This window comes from Anastrepha ludens, chromosome 2 (assembly GCF_028408465.1).
Source record: "Anastrepha ludens isolate Willacy chromosome 2, idAnaLude1.1, whole genome shotgun sequence".
Lineage (NCBI taxonomy): Eukaryota > Metazoa > Arthropoda > Insecta > Diptera > Tephritidae > Anastrepha > Anastrepha ludens.
Genome location: NC_071498.1, coordinates 6,822,102 through 6,839,203, shown reverse-complemented (window position 1 = coordinate 6,839,203; position 17,102 = coordinate 6,822,102). Strand labels below are relative to the sequence as shown.

The 17,102-nt window shown below is 35.9% G+C and overlaps 2 protein-coding genes across 2 annotated transcripts; one reads left to right on the top strand and one right to left on the bottom strand.

Annotated features, from left to right (window-relative positions):
- Nucleotides 1-236: 236 nt before the first annotated feature.
- LOC128862640 (protein TAPT1 homolog) lies at nucleotides 237-3,019 on the bottom strand. The gene is made up of 3 exons (XM_054101324.1): nucleotides 2,721-3,019; nucleotides 2,039-2,637; nucleotides 237-1,952 (listed from the first exon to the last, which is right to left on the bottom strand). The coding sequence occupies exons 1-3, from the start codon at nucleotides 2,902-2,904 to the stop codon at nucleotides 690-692; spliced, it is 2,046 nt and encodes a 681-aa protein (XP_053957299.1). The 5' UTR covers nucleotides 2,905-3,019; the 3' UTR covers nucleotides 237-689.
- Nucleotides 3,020-4,444: 1,425 nt separating this feature from the next.
- LOC128862624 (peroxisomal N(1)-acetyl-spermine/spermidine oxidase) lies at nucleotides 4,445-16,823 on the top strand. Its single transcript, XM_054101323.1, has 5 exons — nucleotides 4,445-4,863; nucleotides 11,608-12,013; nucleotides 12,087-12,909; nucleotides 12,985-13,105; nucleotides 15,378-16,823. The coding sequence occupies exons 1-5, from the start codon at nucleotides 4,609-4,611 to the stop codon at nucleotides 15,558-15,560; spliced, it is 1,788 nt and encodes a 595-aa protein (XP_053957298.1). The 5' UTR covers nucleotides 4,445-4,608; the 3' UTR covers nucleotides 15,561-16,823.
- The last annotated feature ends 279 nt before the right edge of the window (nucleotides 16,824-17,102 follow it).

Here is a 17,102-nt window from a genome sequence, read left to right as displayed (position 1 = left end):
TGCATATGTGAACGTACTTATTTTAAAATAACCCATCCCACAGGCTGTTTGATTTGAATTTAATGAATTCGTTGTAATATGACTGCATTATGTGACTACCAAATACTCCAATGTTACTATTGGAAGGTTTATAACTTAAGAAAAAAATATTTGCTGAATACTTATATCCGTTTTTAATTTATATATGGATATTATATAAACCTGGAATAGAGTAGATATTAAAAAAACGCATCGAGTATCATAAACACTTTGTTATCGTAGTGAGTTTATTTAACAAATTTTATGGTCTTAAGGCATGGCATAATTGAGTGTACAAATATCAGCACAAAATATCTCCATATTTCATTATTTTGCTAGTACTTCACTAATGCTTCTCGCTGAGGTCAGCATTGCGAGTATAATAAAAACATAATTAAGTGTATAAATATGCAATATAAGCATTAACTTAAGATTTTACGAAATTAACAAACTTTTAAAATATTTATGTGCTAAAGGTCTTTTTTTGTTTCTTACTGTTTAAAAATATATTACCTGCAAATAAGAGCAGCAATCGAAATTATCGTGCTGAATAAGCATATAAAATGAACATAATATAATATAAATTACCAAACTAATGCACAATTCATAGGACATCACCATTTTAAATACAAAATACAAAAGTTCAAACAAATAAATTAACTGCACCTGCACTACGCCTGCGAGTCTGTTTCGCTAACGCCTACAATGCTCTGCATGCTCGGCTCAGACTCGGAACGTTTGTGCGTTCGTTTCGGTACGCCACACGGGCGTTCCATTTGAGTACCATCCTTTACCGTATCATCGCTGGCACTTAGTGAATTTTCAACACGCTGCTGTGGTTGGAAAAGTTCGGGTTCACTGCGTGCCAACTCTTCCTCAACGAAAGCATTGGTATTGGCATTCGATTCTAACACTTTCTCATTAAGGCACACATCATCCAAGTCTACGTCACTGTTGGAAAATAGTGCCGTAGCACCCAATTCTAGCGAGTTTTTCACATCCAACTCGACTTCATTCGGATCAATCGTATTTGTCGATTTCTGTGATGCTTTCGGATTCTTTGGCGTAGAAGTGGAATTATTAGCGGTTGGCGCAAAAACACACTGATCTATAGTTATCGATCGTTGAAGACTGTGTGTCGGAAGTGTGGGTGATGTAGCAGTATCGGCGCGCGTTCGTGAACTACCTGTTGAATTTGATAATGTGGAAAAGCCAGCCATACTATTCCCGCTATTTAAGACATTACTAGCACCTGTAGCACTGCCGCTACCACCAACCGGAGGTGCATTAGTTACGGAGCTGGGTGTAGAATTACTTTTTTCATCTTGGTGATCCTTCATTAGTTTACAGGCTTTACCTAAAGCGCAGATGGTCAAACAAATACGAACGCCTAATACGAATATGCAAGCCAATCCAAATAGCACCCATGCAGCGACATTATTGAAAGAGACCGCCGAATATATGGCTTTTATTAGCACGACACCCAATGGGAAGGGAATGAAGCCCATACGCCGCGCCACCAAGTCCGAATGATCCGAAAACGCATGTTTCTGTCGAGTCTGAGTCATATCATAGGCTAAGCTGGTAGTATATTCGCGATAAATGTACTCTGGTATCTCATTGAAGCGTGTAATGAAAGCATGTTTTATCCAGTCAATTAACACTTCCGTAACTAGCACAGCAATACAATCGGGCACCATTACACAGAACTGACTCATACTCCAATCGAACTCCTTCATGGTTTGTATCACTACAATGAAAAGCAATACCGACAGATGAAAACGTTCGCGCACATCACTGCAAGTCAGTTGAAAAAGATTATTTTTGTCGAATTTCTTAAACACTGATCCTTTTAGCTCGACGAAATTGTTGGAAATCATAATTGTTAGTAGACCTTTATTATTTGAATTCACAGCCACGTTCAATGTAGTAGCCTAGAGAATAGGTACAACGTAAATTATTTCATTATTTAATATTTCATCAAAGTTTTGATGCGAATTTTAACATTAAATATCTTTACCTGGAACATAATTAAGAAACTGTGCAGCAAAACGTAAATAAGCGCAAACACAATATGCGTGACCAGTCCGAAATGTTCCCGCTTTGAATTCTTCGGTTCAGTTGCTGTCCAAAATAGCGCATCAATTGTGTCCTGCCCGAAAGCGGATAGCAAACGGTCTCCAACCTCAATCATGTTATAAAAAATGTACAACTTTATAATGGATTGAGATTTAATGATGTGGTAAATACGATTGGTATCTACGGACAGCATCAGCAATGTGCATGCAATCCATATTGTACCCTTCAGCAAATCGCAAATTTCCGCCGGCGTCAATAGACGCTGAGTGCGTCTTCGCAATCCCAAGCAACTTGCAATTGGACGTGAAAATAGTCCCCACATAGCCAAAGTGAAGCGCACAGGTAGAAAGGTGTGTATGTATAGAAAGGAATCAGCACATTGCATTATGCCGTAGACAATAAAACGCTCCAGGTCGCGTGGTATGCGCATAAAAGAATATATTTTTTGACGCCGTGCTGTGTAGCGTTCCTCATCGTGTTCCAATATATAACCTCGAGTCAGTTCGACCTTGAAAAAGTCCATGAACGAGGGTGATGCTTCTGTGAACAGAAATAAATCACATCAAATGTCAATAGTTGTATATGCCACTTGTTTGCACCGATCACTACCAACGCCCACTCACCTTTTTCCTTATGCTCTTTGTCCTCGTCATTTTGTTTTGTATTAGTTCCCTTAGCAGAACTCCCACCGCTGGACCGTTTGTGTTCGTCCGTGAATATTTCGTCGACACGACTATGGAAGTTTAACTCTCCGCGAAAACGTAGCTTCTTTGTAGGAGTCCCAGCTTCATCCTTTGCCCGAGACATATTTTCAAGATTTTTCCTCCCCAGAGATAAAGTTCCAATTACTTTTCACCGCTGACGAAGGTTTGTTTTTGTAATATTTTGTTTTGTTCCTTAGTTGTCAAAAGCAAAAGATGGAAAAAATTAAACAGCGAAAAAGAAAGCAAATATGTTAACCAGTGTTGGAGACTGTTGTATTTAGAACTGGGGAGTCAAGCGCTATGCCGCAATAAAGATGTAATTTGGTCATAATTCCACAAGCGAGGGCAGTGATTCTAATTGGTAAAGCACTTCTAAGTGCGTGGACCTAATTTCTATTTTTACTCCCCGGGTCTATGATAGAAAGTATCAAGGCGTAAAAAGGTGCAAATGTCAAATTTGTGCTTCGCCTATATTCCGAGGAAATCCGCCAAACGCCCTAAACAAAAGAGATTGATCTATTTTAACAAATAAATATAGTCAATATATCAGTTTTTCGAATCGTAGTATTTTTTTTTTATAAATAATGGTTAAAAATGCTTATTTTTTTAATAAATTTCATAATTTTAAATGTTTGCTTAAATACAAACACTGAAAAAGAACAATATTCACTTCATTTAAAACTTTTTCACTAAATAACACTTTATATTGTAATTAAAACCTATATTACAAATTTTCTTCTAAATGCTTGTAATATCGCACGTGTGGAAGGAACTGTGAATGGAACGATAGTGAGAAAAGTATAAAATTAAGTAATATAAAAAACCCCAAAATGAAAAAAGAAATCAAAAAATGGGAATATTTTTTGTAATACTATTTATTTTAAAAAATATTGAAAAAGCATTATGAAAGCAACAGGAAATATCAGTACATAATCTTTCCCACGACATTCCGTTCTACGTTACCGGAACCCCCCGGACTTAAGTCCGACCAGGTACTGCCACTCTAGCAACATGTTTATGCTGCTACAACAACAACAAAATCAATACATAATACTGATGAGAATTCTATTGATTGGGTGATATGGTCTTAGGACGACAGTGACAATATTCGTTTATTTCAATTTCAGGTTTTACATATATGTATATTTATGTAAGTAAATTTTCTTTAATAAAAATCGTGAAATGTTTTATTTCACTTTTTCGCCTGCGGTACTTCTTTTTAAGATATGCATATACAGATTTTACAATAAAACAATATTTTCATAAATATTATGAATTATAAAACTTTAATTAAATGGTTACCACCGTAGTCCAATGGGTTGATGCGTGACTACCATTCGGAATTCACAGAGAGAACGTAGATTCGAATCTCGGTGGAACACCAAAAATTAAGAACAAAACATTTGTCTAATAACGGTCGCCCCTCGGTAGGCAATGGCAAAGTATTTCTGCCATGAAAAAGCTCCTCATAAAAATATCTGTCGTTTGGAGTCGGCTTATACTTTGGAATATCGTATATATAATATATATAAAATGTATATATATTTAAATATCAAAGTGATGGCAGCTCTTAGATGCGCAATGAGACCGCTAACAGCTGATTACTACAAAGCGAATACAAGAACGTATTTTGACGTCTAAATTGTCATCAGGCGAGCGTACGAATTAGATCGATACAAAATTGCGGAAAAGTACGATAAAAACTCCTATTGGAGAAAATATAAAAAAATAAATAAATAGCCATTGCTTATAAATGTGCTAAAGAAAAGTGTTTTATCTGAAAATTGATCAGCGTAATTAGTGGAAAATGGGTGAAACTGCACCAACACCTTCGCCAATAACCGAAGAGGCCGCAAGTACGAGTGCTTCAACCAGCAGCGATGTGATTACGAAGCAACAGCAGCTGCCATCGAAGGTGAAGGTACTCATCATTGGTGCAGGAATGGCAGGACTTTCGGCTGCAAATCACCTTATATATAGTGGCTGCAATGATTTCCTTATTCTGGAAGCACGTAGCCGCATCGGCGGACGAATTGTTTCGATACCTCTCCGTTCGCAAAGAGTAAGAGTTTTATTTGTGTTTATAATGCATCCATGCGGTTCATATATGAATATTTATGGAGTAAGAGAATTTAGAAATAATTAAGCAATTATGTAAGCCGCGAGCAAGACGTTGTGGTAATGTAATATAAATATATATAGGTATATTTGTTTTTATAAATTCAGCACTCACTTCTAGCTAAATATTTTTGAAGAACACTTGCCATTTATCAATTTTAACGCCCCGTTAAAAAAACTTTGTTTCCTTTCGTATATTATGCTCTATTTCGAGCGGCTATTATTAGGCTCAAACCGATTTGCTTCTTAGAACGAAACTAATTGCAAATTGTGTGATTGCCATACATAATTATATATGCAAAAGTTTTATAAACTTCTTTTCAAATTAAATTCAATAATCATACATACGTTCGTTCATTCATATGTATGTACGTGTATGAATTAACATTTGTGTACGTGCTTGTGTACAGCACATTTCTCGTGGCATGCTTCAAAATCTATTAGACCAAAAAGGATACAAATTTGAGTGCATTCGTTAAAAATTATCATGTACATACATATGTACACATAACCTTTTCAAAAAAAGGGTATATTGTTGTTGGATTAAAGTGTGTTCAGAAAATACTATTGTCAATATGTAGGTGCACCGAAAGCAATGGGTGATACAGATATGATTTTACCTCTATTAATTGACGTGGAGGCAATTTATAATGTAAATAAGAGAATAAAACTTCAAACATTTTTTTGATAATGCCGACAGACACCCCGTACCTGAATGCATCTACTTGCAAATCAGTATCAGGGCAGCGCGGAATTCTCTGTCTTAGGAATGTCTTATCAATTTAAGTTTTATTGGGTTTATATCAAGGAAAAGGCGGAAAATCTATGCGCATATGTATATGTATATAGTAAATAGAAAAACAAGTGTTTGGTTAAGTATGTACATACTCGTACATATGTTGGTTAGCTAATTAGCAGTCCTACACGCAGCTATCATCACCTTGAATTTTTTATTTCGTCTTATTTTGTTTTATTAGGAAGCGCACATGTATATAGTAAAACGTGTGAATACATTTTTAAAGACACGCACAAAAGCAAAGCACTGCGATTTAGATACATAAATTCTTAAAAATGTACCGGCATTCGGATTGCCGGTATATGAAAAAAAAAACAAATCAGAACGTACCTCAATGCGTTTATTGCCATATCACTTAAAATTATATTAAGCGGAAGCGAAGCGGAACCAATGCACGGATTCCCAATATATGTATTGCATAACAAAAAGGCTAAATAAACAGATTTACAATAGCACAGAATAGTGCGCAGTAAATTCTCGTTATTGAGATCAAACTAAAACGAGTGGATGTTGCTATTTTTTCTGTAAAATTTAATTAGATCGGCATGATATCAACTCGAAATGATCAACCCACATTTTAGACTTGTTTGACTACGGTTTGTCGCACATACATACATATGTAATATACATATATTAGTGTGTACATACGAACCTCTTTGTGCCGTCTGATCTGGGCTGTAATTATCATAGGTTGGTGCCACATTAGCCAGACAGTCACTATTTCAAGCGAGAAACGCCACCACAACAGCTACAGCAGAGCGCGAATAAAAGAAAATAGTTACGTAAAAATAAGTAGGTCCTAACAACTTTTTACAATTATTTCTATGTACCTATGCTGGCGTCTTCCGCATCTAATTTGCAGCAAAAAATTGCTTTCTTTATATTCACTGTCAACACAAGACAATGCCATGCAATGCTTATTATTTAAAACTTTCAGTCTAGTTTCACAAGCAATTAAATTTTAATTTTATTGGTATTATTTGTGAAAGAGCCGCTGACATTAAAAAATTTTATGGGATAATAAAAATTAGCAAGGTTTGTAAAGATGTATATCTACATGCATACATACAAATGTGGGCAGTTACATATGTAGTTCTATTAACTTTTATCTGTTCCAAACAATACATAATTAAAGCTAATATTAACAAAACAAAAAAAAAATAAAATAATTCATAAATATCTTGCCAAATAATAATATTTGTGGCAAGAATAAAGTAAAAAAATATAAAATGAATTACATCGGTGCCATGCATATCTCAATGGAACCGATTCACATACCATATGTGTATATATTAACATATGTATGTATATAGGTTTCAATTATTTATACCACCTACTCGTATGAATGTTCAAAGATATTTTTGTGAGTACTTCAACATGCTCTTGTGTAAAGAAGATTCCTTGGACTAGGAAAATTGCCGGAACGTGATATCTGAAAGATATTGCCTTCACTATGCTGACTACCGCCGTAGCGGAATGGTGTATTTCCGTTATAAAAAAGCTCCTCATAAAAAACCATTTACCGTCCGGAGTCAGCTTAAAGTGTTAGTCATGGAACAGCATCAAGACGCACATCACAAATAGGAGGAACTCTGCCATACACCTAACAGAAGTGTACGCGCCATTTATGCTTAATACCTGAGCGAATAGTTTTAGATTAAATTAGGAACACGGATAATTTTCGTAATTAATCATTTTCGATGCCATCCAAAAAACAATTCCCTTTATTAATTGCACACAATCGTAATTTTTTTTGGAACAATTCAGTTACTGAAAAATTGTATTCGAAACCCCTACTTCTTGTAAAACTGCGCCAATAACCGTAAAACCGTAATAATCATTGTTTTAATATACATTGCCTGGCCCTTTATAAATTTTAAAATATACGAGTTGTTGTTGTTGTTGTAGCAGCATAAACATTCCGCATACTTACATACAGGGTATGCTGCTGGAGTGACAGTCCTTGGCCGGATATAACGCCGGGTCGTTTGGGTAACGTAACCGACTGTCGTGGAAACGTCAGTATTTTCAGTTGGCTTCTCGATGAGCATGTCAAGATTACCGTTAATTTGCATCGTCGAATTAAAATACTGATGCTGACTAATGAGCTGCTTGGCACCGTATACGCATGATTGAATGTATAGACACCCTATGATTCGGTTGCATATATGTACAGTTGTGAACATGAAAATAGCAGTACCTTTAAAAAATTATTTTGAAGTAATTTTTTTTTCTTATAAATCATAACAAAGAAAATTTTAATGCCAAATATCTGCGAAGGGTTAAGGTATTTCAGATGTGTTGAGTTAATTGAATAAATCTGACCGCTATGTGAATAGTGGTTCTTATGTTTTTAAGTGCAACATTGAAGTAGCACTTCCGTCAGTTTTTTAATATTATACAAGGAATATTAATACAATTTGGCACAGATTTAGACGAGAGTACGTTTTTTATTATTTATTTATTATGTTTCGACTATAGTGGGTCGAGTGGGTAAAAAATACGGCACTAAAAACATAAAACCTGGAATATATTTTTCAACTCCCATATTTTTATGTAAAATATCTCGCTATTCGAGTGATTAAATTTTCAGAGATAACATGGTCCGGCTCATGTTTATCCTGAGTTGAGCCATATTTTGGTAGAAATCGTAAAATATAGGAAATTTTTTCAATCAACGGTCACTTGTTTGGCGTGGCACCTCACCAGCATATACAGTGAAACCTCCCTCAAGCGGACACTCACGGTTCCACAATTTTCGTCCGCTTATGGGGAGTGTCCGCTTATGGGGGTTGAAAAAAAACTCTATTGAAAAATATATATGTATGTATGTACATTTTTATATTGGGAACAATGAATATATTTACACATTTGAATATACATATTTGATTGAACATATTTATGTTTTAGGCTTCAAAAATTCATATACCGTAGTCTGTCGTAGATTTTCCTGTTTATGTTTCAGAAAAAGGTTTTCAAGATGACATTCTAAAGTCTTGGCGTATTGGAATCTAGTAATATCGTCTCTTAGAAATTGTTTAATGCGACGCAGTTGTTCTAATTCTTCAGGATATAATTTGATCTGACATCCTGGACACATACATGATTTGAGTCTTCGCTTTCTCCGTCAGATAATTCCTCAGTATTAATTTCGTCAATGACAACGTCAATATTATTGTCTTCTGTATTAACAACTTCGTCGATTAACAAAAACTCTTCTGTATATTGACCTTGCTGGTTTTCATTTAAAATCTTTATCAAAGCCGCTAGTGTCGATATGGGAATATCATCCTCTGCCTCGAAGTCAGAACATTCAAGCGGAGCTTTTTGAAACCCGACTTTCGAAAAACAATTCTTAATTGTTTCTGCCGTTACGTTGTCCCATGAAGATTTAATAAAAAAAACAGCCTCCAAAATGTCAAAAGTTTTTGAAAGTCTGTCTATTGGAATGTCTCCTAATTTTGTCAAAATATGTTTGATTATATGGCATCTGTAATGACACTTAAAATTTTGTATTATACGCTGATCGAGGGGCTGACAAACGGATGTTGTATTAGCAGGTAAAAAGATCAACTTTATGTTATCTAGTTTAATATCTCGAGGGTGAGTTGTAGCATTGTCCAAAAATAATAAAATTTTTCTCTTCTGGCAGCCCATTTTTTTATCAAGCATTTCTAGCCACTCACACATAATTTCACGAGACATCCAAGCTTTCCGGTTTGACTTCCATTTCACTGGCAAACTTCCTATATTGCCTCTTTTAAAGGCGCGTGGGCATGCTGCTTTTCCGATAACCAATGGCTTTTCTTTATCTCCAACCATATTGGCACACAATATCACAGTTAATCTTTCTTTTGATAACTTACCGCCCACGCATTTTTCTTTCTTCAGAGCAAGAGCAAAGCACTGAAAAATAGTCCAGTTTCATCCGCGTTGTAAATATCTTTTGGGCTGTAGCCTAATAAAATATTTGGTAGTTTTTGTTTAAATTGCTGCACATCCTCGAAATTAACCTCAGAAGATTACCCACATATTCTTTTAAAAGTTACATTATGACGCCTACGCCATTTCTTGCTTTTTCCTTTATAATAATACCCGATATTGGTATATTTTGGCTTCTGGCCTTAACGAACCATTCGAAACTCAAATGGTCAATTTTTGAGCCATCCGCGTTTAAGAACTTTTTCTTTTTGTTGACGTTATCACCGCCCATCCATATTCTTTTAATATCTTCCTTTTGTTTCACGAGAGTGGCAGCTTGGGTTTTTCCAATATTGAACCTTTAAAAGCAAAACAAAAGGAAACCTGTTGAAAAAATATTAAAAAAAACAATTTTGTGTAGTACTAACCTCTTTGCTAGAGCACGAACAGATAAATTTTCCTTATCAACCACATTTAAAACTACCATTTTTTCCTTAATGGAAAGCATTTTCTTTTTCTATGACATTTTCACTATTGAAACAATTAACACAACATAAAAGTTTTGCAAAATACAAATCAAATTATTCAAACATTTCTGTTCTTTTCATGCTAAAAGCTACACATTGTTACACATACATAGATCCCGTTACACGTTCACATGTTTCAGCATGTAGATTCGTGTGTTTAGTTGAATGTATTCTTTTTTTATTTCAACTATTGTCTATCTACTATCTTTGTTGTCCGCGGATTAGAGTATCGCGTCCGCTTATGAGAGGTTTCTATTGTTTTCTTTACACATTTGTTCAGTGATATATTTTGCTTGTCCGTTACCGAGAGGTCCTCGTCCGCTTTCGAGAGGTGATGAGAACAAAAAAAAATGAGAAAAAGTGTCCGCGTCCGGTTATTAGAGTGGAATTCGTTCTAAAACCACAACATAAAGCTTGGTTCCACAGTTTTTGTCCGGTTATGGGGAGTGTCCGCTTATTGGAGGTGTCCGCAAGGGGAGGTTTCACTGTACCTACTTACATACTAATTGAACTCAATAAATTTTTTTCACAATATTCTTTTTTTAAATTTAGTTATACTTCTTTAGTTTTATCTTTATTTATTATCAGGTTTTTTATAATTTTGTTTTTTTTTTTTGTATTTTTGATTTTTATTTTTTTGAACCTTGTGAACGTTTTTTTTTTTTAATTTAGTTATACTTGTTTTATTTAATCTTATTTTATTATTTGGCTTTTATACATTTTATATTTTGTTATTTTGTTTTTGATTGAACCCAATCAAAATGTTTCAAAACTTTGCGAACATTATTGGTTTAAATTTAGTTATACTTGTTTTTGTATATTTTATTTTTCGGACTTTTTATTTATTAATTTTTTTGTTTTGTATTCGGCAGCCGCCGTAGCCGAATGGGTTGGTGCGTGACTACGGCGGCTGCCGAATACGGCATTCGGAATTCACAGAAAGAACGTAGATTGGGATCTCGGTGGAACACCAAAATTAAGAAAAACACCTCGCCTCTCGGCAGGCAAAGGCAAACCTCCGAGTGTATTTCTGCCACGAAAAAGCTCATCATAAAAATATCTGCCGTTCGGAGTCGGCTTAAACCTGTAGGTCCCTCCATTTGTGGAACAACATCAAGACGCACACCACAAATAGGAGGAGGAGCTCGGCGAAACACCCAAAAAGGGTGAACGCGCCAATTATATATACATATATATATATATATATATATATTCTTTATTTATTTTGTATTTTGTATTTTGTTTGTTTTTGTATTTATGTATTGTATATATATTTTTTTAATTTTCTTATGTTTTGTTTTTTAATTTCGTTTTAGTATATTTTATTTTTTTATATATTTATTTTTATTGTTTGTTTTTTACACACATTTATTTATCTACGCTGTCATCATTTGCGGGGTACATTCTAATACGTCCAATTTTATTCTTATTCTCTTTTTGCTAGGTTGAACTCGGTGCCAATTGGATACATGGTGTTTTGGGTAATCCTATTTTCGAGATTGCCGTTCAACACGGTCTAGTCAGTGTGGTGAATATACCGAAACCGCACACAGTTATTGCCACAACCGAGGATGGAAATCAGGTTCCTTTCAACATTCTTCAAGAGATCTACGAGGCTTACGTTTGCTTTTTGCGTCGATGTGACGAGTACTTCATGTGTCAATACAGCCCACCGCCGGACATTAATAGCGTTGGCGAACACATCAATTACGAAATTGAAATTTACTTAAGTTCTGTAAAAGATCTGAAAGAGAAACGCTTAAAGCAATTGATTTTCAATTGTTTACTCAAGCGTGAAACGTGTATTACCGGCTGTACCAGCATGAACGAAGTGGATCTCTTAGAGCTGGGTAAGTGTTGCACTGTACATATAGGAATTATAACACCGATATGATCATTCACCGACAATTTATTACCTTATAGGCAGCTACACAGAATTACAAGGTGGAAACATTGTGCCGCCGCAAGGCTACAGTTCTATTTTGCGACCGCTTTCTGCACCTATACCGAAAGAGGCAATCATCACCAAATGTCCGGTAAAGAAAATTCATTGGAAACGGAAAAAGACAATTACAGGGCTGGAAACAGTCGATGAGAATTCAGAAGATGATGATGATTCAGATGATACGGAAAAGACAGTTACTGAAGTGCCAACTGCACGCACAGCAGCCGCATCAGCAGCAACCACAACGAATGCCCCAGTACGTGAGAAATCTACTGAGTCCGATGACAACTGTGATTCGAGTGGCAATTTAATAGATGCTGCTGTGCGAGTAGACTGTGAAGATGGGCGAAGCTTTTACGCTGATCATGTGATATGCACCATACCGCTGGGTGTACTTAAATCAACACATAAAACTCTGTTTGCACCTGAGCTACCGCATTACAAGCAGGAGGCAATTGAAAATTTAATGTTTGGAACAGTAGATAAAATTTACCTAGAATATGATCGTCCGTTTTTGAACTCCTCCTTTTCTGAAATAATGTTATTGTGGGACGATGACAAATACGATGTGCATTTGTCAGATGAAGAGCGCAGTTCGACCGAGTATTTGAGCAAGAATTGGTACAAAAAGATTTATTCTTTTGCGAAAGTATCTGAAACACTACTATTGGGCTGGGTTTCAGGACGAGAGGCTAACTACATGGAGACGCTGTCTCACGAAGAAGTCGCAGAAAAATGCACAGAGATATTGCGGACATTCTTAAAGGATCCGTATGTGCCGAAACCAAAACTTTGCGTGTGGTATGCGGGTCCGCTTTCTGTGCTATTGAACATATTTTCATTTGTATTTGTATTCATTATATTTTATATATGTAGCACAAGTTGGAAGTCACAACCGTTTTCTCGTGGTTCTTACACTTCAATACCTATTGGCGCAACGCAAGAAGATATAGAGTTATTGGCACAGCCACTTTACGTGAATCCACAAGCACAGAAGGTGAGTACTTTTATGTGTCGTGACATTAGTAATTATTGATGAAATATGAAATCGAAGAGTCTCATGCTCTAGGAGAAGGAGCTCGGCCAAACACCTAACAGAAGTGTACGCGCTAATGATTTTTCTTATATGAAACTAGCTTAACCCGCGGCCCCGCTCGCGTAGGAGTAGTTTTGAGTGATTTAGGATATGTATATAAAAGAATTGCAAACAATAATTTCATAGAAAATATTTTTTTATTAATAACCATAATATTATATAATATTACAATACCCGGCATCCGTTGCTATGCCTCGTTGAATAAAATCAAAACAACCAATCAGAAAAGTATCAAGTAAAATTATTTTTATTAATTTTCTATCTCAAACCGTTTTTGAACTTTGCATTTAGGTCATAGTTGAACAGTTTATGCGGATTATGAAGTCTAGAGTGTGCTATAAATAGTGGGAAGTAGGAAAAACTAAGATTTTTTAGATTAAATTTAAGCAAATATTCGATTATTAGTGACGAATGAGAGTGGTGGCGCGGCCTGGGGGCTGTGGGAAGGGAGTTCCATCATAAAAACATGCCCATAACCTTCATTGGGGGATAATATGAATGTAATTGAAAATGGAACTAAAGATTTTCAGCATGCATGATTTTTTTCTGAAAATCGTGCTCGAACCGTCGAAGCGGCAAGGTTAGTGGTGTTGTTGTAGCAGCATAAACATTCCCCATGTACGTGGAATGCTGCTGGAGTGACAGTCCTTGGTTGGATATAAATCCGGCTCGTTTAGGTAACGTAGAACCGACTGCCGTGGAAACGGAGCTATAACAATCGTGCAAGCTATAGTCGGTTCCACATTAGCAGAATATAGACAGATATTAAACGACATTTATTGGGAGACCCTTACGAGCTTCCCAAACTCCCGACGACATTCAGCGTTATCGGAGTCCAACCCCTACCTATTACAAAGCTTCATCTGCCTCGAGGCCCGCGTAACTTTGACGCAATTACGTTCTGGATATTGCAGTAGGTTAAACTCCTACATATTTAGAATAGACCCCGATGTACTCAATATATGTCCTTAAAGTGAAGGTGCACCGCACGACACTAACCACCAATCACATGCCCCATCAAACCTACTCACCTAATACCCCATCCCTCTGGATCCAACAGCATGTTTTCGGTGACTACACTGCACTGTTACAACAACAACATTACCGGAACAACCCTGATTTGTAACCGGCCAAGAACTATCACTCCAGCAGGATTTCAACAACAATTATCAATAACCAAACAAAGCGGTTCAGCTGCCTCATGAGGCCCACATTGCATGCTGATAACCATTCCTTCGCTTCGTTGACTCTTAAACCAACTCGTCTAACCTCCCTTAACCTCAGATCCGACCCTTTTGAAGCAGCATGCCGCTTTAGCCCACCCTTAGCTGAAATCGACGATGAAAACTGAAAGAACAACCGAACTAGCAGGGCGTGATAAACCATTTTAACAATAAATTCTTCCTAATTGGCGCGATAACCGCTTTTAGCCGAGTTTAACAAAGCGCGCCAGTCGTTTCTTTCTCGTGCTATCCGGTGCCAATTGGACACGCCAAGTGAAGCCAAGTCCTTCTCCACCTGATCTGTCCAACGCAGAAAAGGCCTTCCTCTTCCTCTACTACCACCAGCTGGTACCGCATCGAATACTTTTAGAGCCGGAGCGTTTGTATCCATTCGGACGACATAACCCAGCTAACCTGGATCTTTATTCGCTGCGCTATGTCTATGTCGTCGTAAAGTTCATACAGCTCATCGTTCCATCGCCTGCGATATTCGCCGTTGCCAACGTGCAAAGGTCCAAAAATCTTGCGCAGAATCTTTCTCTCAAACACTCCAAGCGTCTCTTCATCGGATGTTGTCATCGTTCACGCTTCTGCGCCATACGTTAGGACGGGCATGATGAGAGTCTTGCAGAGTGTTAGTTTTGTTCGTCGAGAGTGGACTTTACTACTCAGTTGCCTACTTAGTCCAACCAGCTGTCCTGGAATGTTTCGCCTTCTCATTTTAGCTCACTTCCGAACGGGTGTTCGGAAGCTACCCAGAGGATACTTGGGCTAATTCCGGGAGTTGTGCGCTGCTTGAACCATATGCAGAAGCATCGTCCTGGCCACTCCCAAGTGAATGGAGATCAGTAACTTTCCCCACTTGCGTAATAACAATAAATTACTATAGCAATAATAGTAACAACAATCATCACTTACCACTAATAATTACATATTTATTTGTTTTTTAGCCCGCCGTATTGTTCGCCGGCGAGCATACACATGCCAACTTTTACTCAACTGTACACGGTGCCTATTTGACTGGTCGAACGGCCGCTCAATATATTCTCTCTAAAGACGAGCCGGTCGAGGCTATTCTGGAAGCAGATACCAGCGACTTGAGTTCTTGGATACAAGGAATTTCGCTGGAATAGGAAGTGACTAGCATTAACATAAAAGTGGAAAACAAAATACCAAAAGCAACGAATTCATTTAACAAAAAACAAGAAAAGGACGAATGTGAAATGAATTGAGGCAGTGAACTTCCATTGAGATGTGGCAATATTTTCCCGGCGTGCAGTTCAGTATCATTGGAACCATTCTAAAGCTTAAGTTAAACATTTTAAATATTTGCGAGCAAGCAACTTTAAGTGCAAATGGCTTATTTGCAAAGCTTATAATAAAGGCAAACCATATGTTTCTTGCATTTTTTGCGTTATCACAAAATTTAACCACCACTTTGGTGGCTAATTCTGTTTAAATTGTTTTATAATTTAACTTTTGTTTAATTTTATTAGCGAGTAATATTTATGCTTAGGTGCTTTTATAAAGTGCGAAATACGTGATAATCAAGTTGAGAGTATAACAGTAAAAACTACATGCAATATTTTATTGTCTTTACAAATTTGCAATAAGATTGCAAAAATAATTGACTAAACAAGTATTTTAAGTTCAATTCTAGTTTAATGCCATTTAATGATAAACTTTTTCACGCCCAATGTTTTTTTTAGCAATTTTGTGAAATTTTTGTTTATAAAATCATTTACCTATGTATTATTTATATTGCTATATTTTTTCTTACATTTTTACTGCAAACGCATTTATTAAATTATTTTGATATGTAGCACATGAATCATGGTTTTTCTCCCACAAGATCTGTTATCTTTCATATAATTTAACTCAATGTCTGATATTATAGCGAAGTAATGGAACTTTTAAAACTGATTAACAACTATTATATACATACATATATATGTATTTGACATAGAAATGCTTCTGTTTAGTATCACACAAACAATTTTTTAAATCTCTCAATCGTACCAGCAGATAAATATACAGTAGAATAAATCCCTAAATATGTAAATTGTATGTATTGTATGTAGTAGCAAGAAAGAAAGCAGATTTGTTTCATTATTTAAGTTATTTATTTATTTAAAAAGGCATGGAACATTACTCATAGCCACACATACGTATGTATGTGATAGTATTTATGCATAACTCTCAATGTCAGCACAAGAATGATGTGTAAGAAAAATGGTCCCTATGAATGCGTATTTTTTGATATATTCGTACTGAGAAAATTCTTAAGTTGAAAATGTGTGTCATGAAATGTAGTCAATGATAAGGAAATCGTAAATTTAAACTTCTTTTAAATTTAATAATAAAGATATTGACACTTGCATACGTGAATAACTGAATATCGCTTAACTTTTAATCAGAGCGTACACCGAGATATATTATATGTATGTGCATAATCGTAATCGAAGCGCTGATTATTTAAAAACACACATACATGCATGCATACAGATATTGCGATGTGTGTTTCAATCGATTGTTAATATTGAAAATACAACTTTAAAGTTGGTTTAAAGTTAGCAGGTAAGAAAAGTATATCCAAATTGTTTAAGTTGACGGAAAAATTTAGTGAAATTTGTACATTTCCAAATTATGCAAAAAAATTAAATATTTACAAATTA

What these genes read in the sequence shown, in the direction of transcription:
- LOC128862640 (XM_054101324.1), bottom strand. Translation starts at nt 2,904, where the DNA reads ATGTCTCGGGCAAAGGATGAAGCTGGGACTCCTACAAAGAAGCTACGT. An exon ending in CAAAGAGCATAAGGAAAAAG is followed by an intron (nt 2,638 to 2,720) that starts GTGAGTGGGCGT and finishes TTCTGTTCACAG; the next exon opens with AAGCATCACCCTCGTTCATG. An exon ending in GTTTCTTAATTATGTTCCAG is followed by an intron (nt 1,953 to 2,038) that starts GTAAAGATATTT and finishes CCTATTCTCTAG; the next exon opens with GCTACTACATTGAACGTGGC.
- LOC128862624 (XM_054101323.1), top strand. Translation starts at nt 4,609, where the DNA reads ATGGGTGAAACTGCACCAACACCTTCGCCAATAACCGAAGAGGCCGCA. An exon ending in AGTGGATCTCTTAGAGCTGG is followed by an intron (nt 12,014 to 12,086) that starts GTAAGTGTTGCA and finishes ATTACCTTATAG; the next exon opens with GCAGCTACACAGAATTACAA. An exon ending in TGAATCCACAAGCACAGAAG is followed by an intron (nt 13,106 to 15,377) that starts GTGAGTACTTTT and finishes TTTGTTTTTTAG; the next exon opens with CCCGCCGTATTGTTCGCCGG.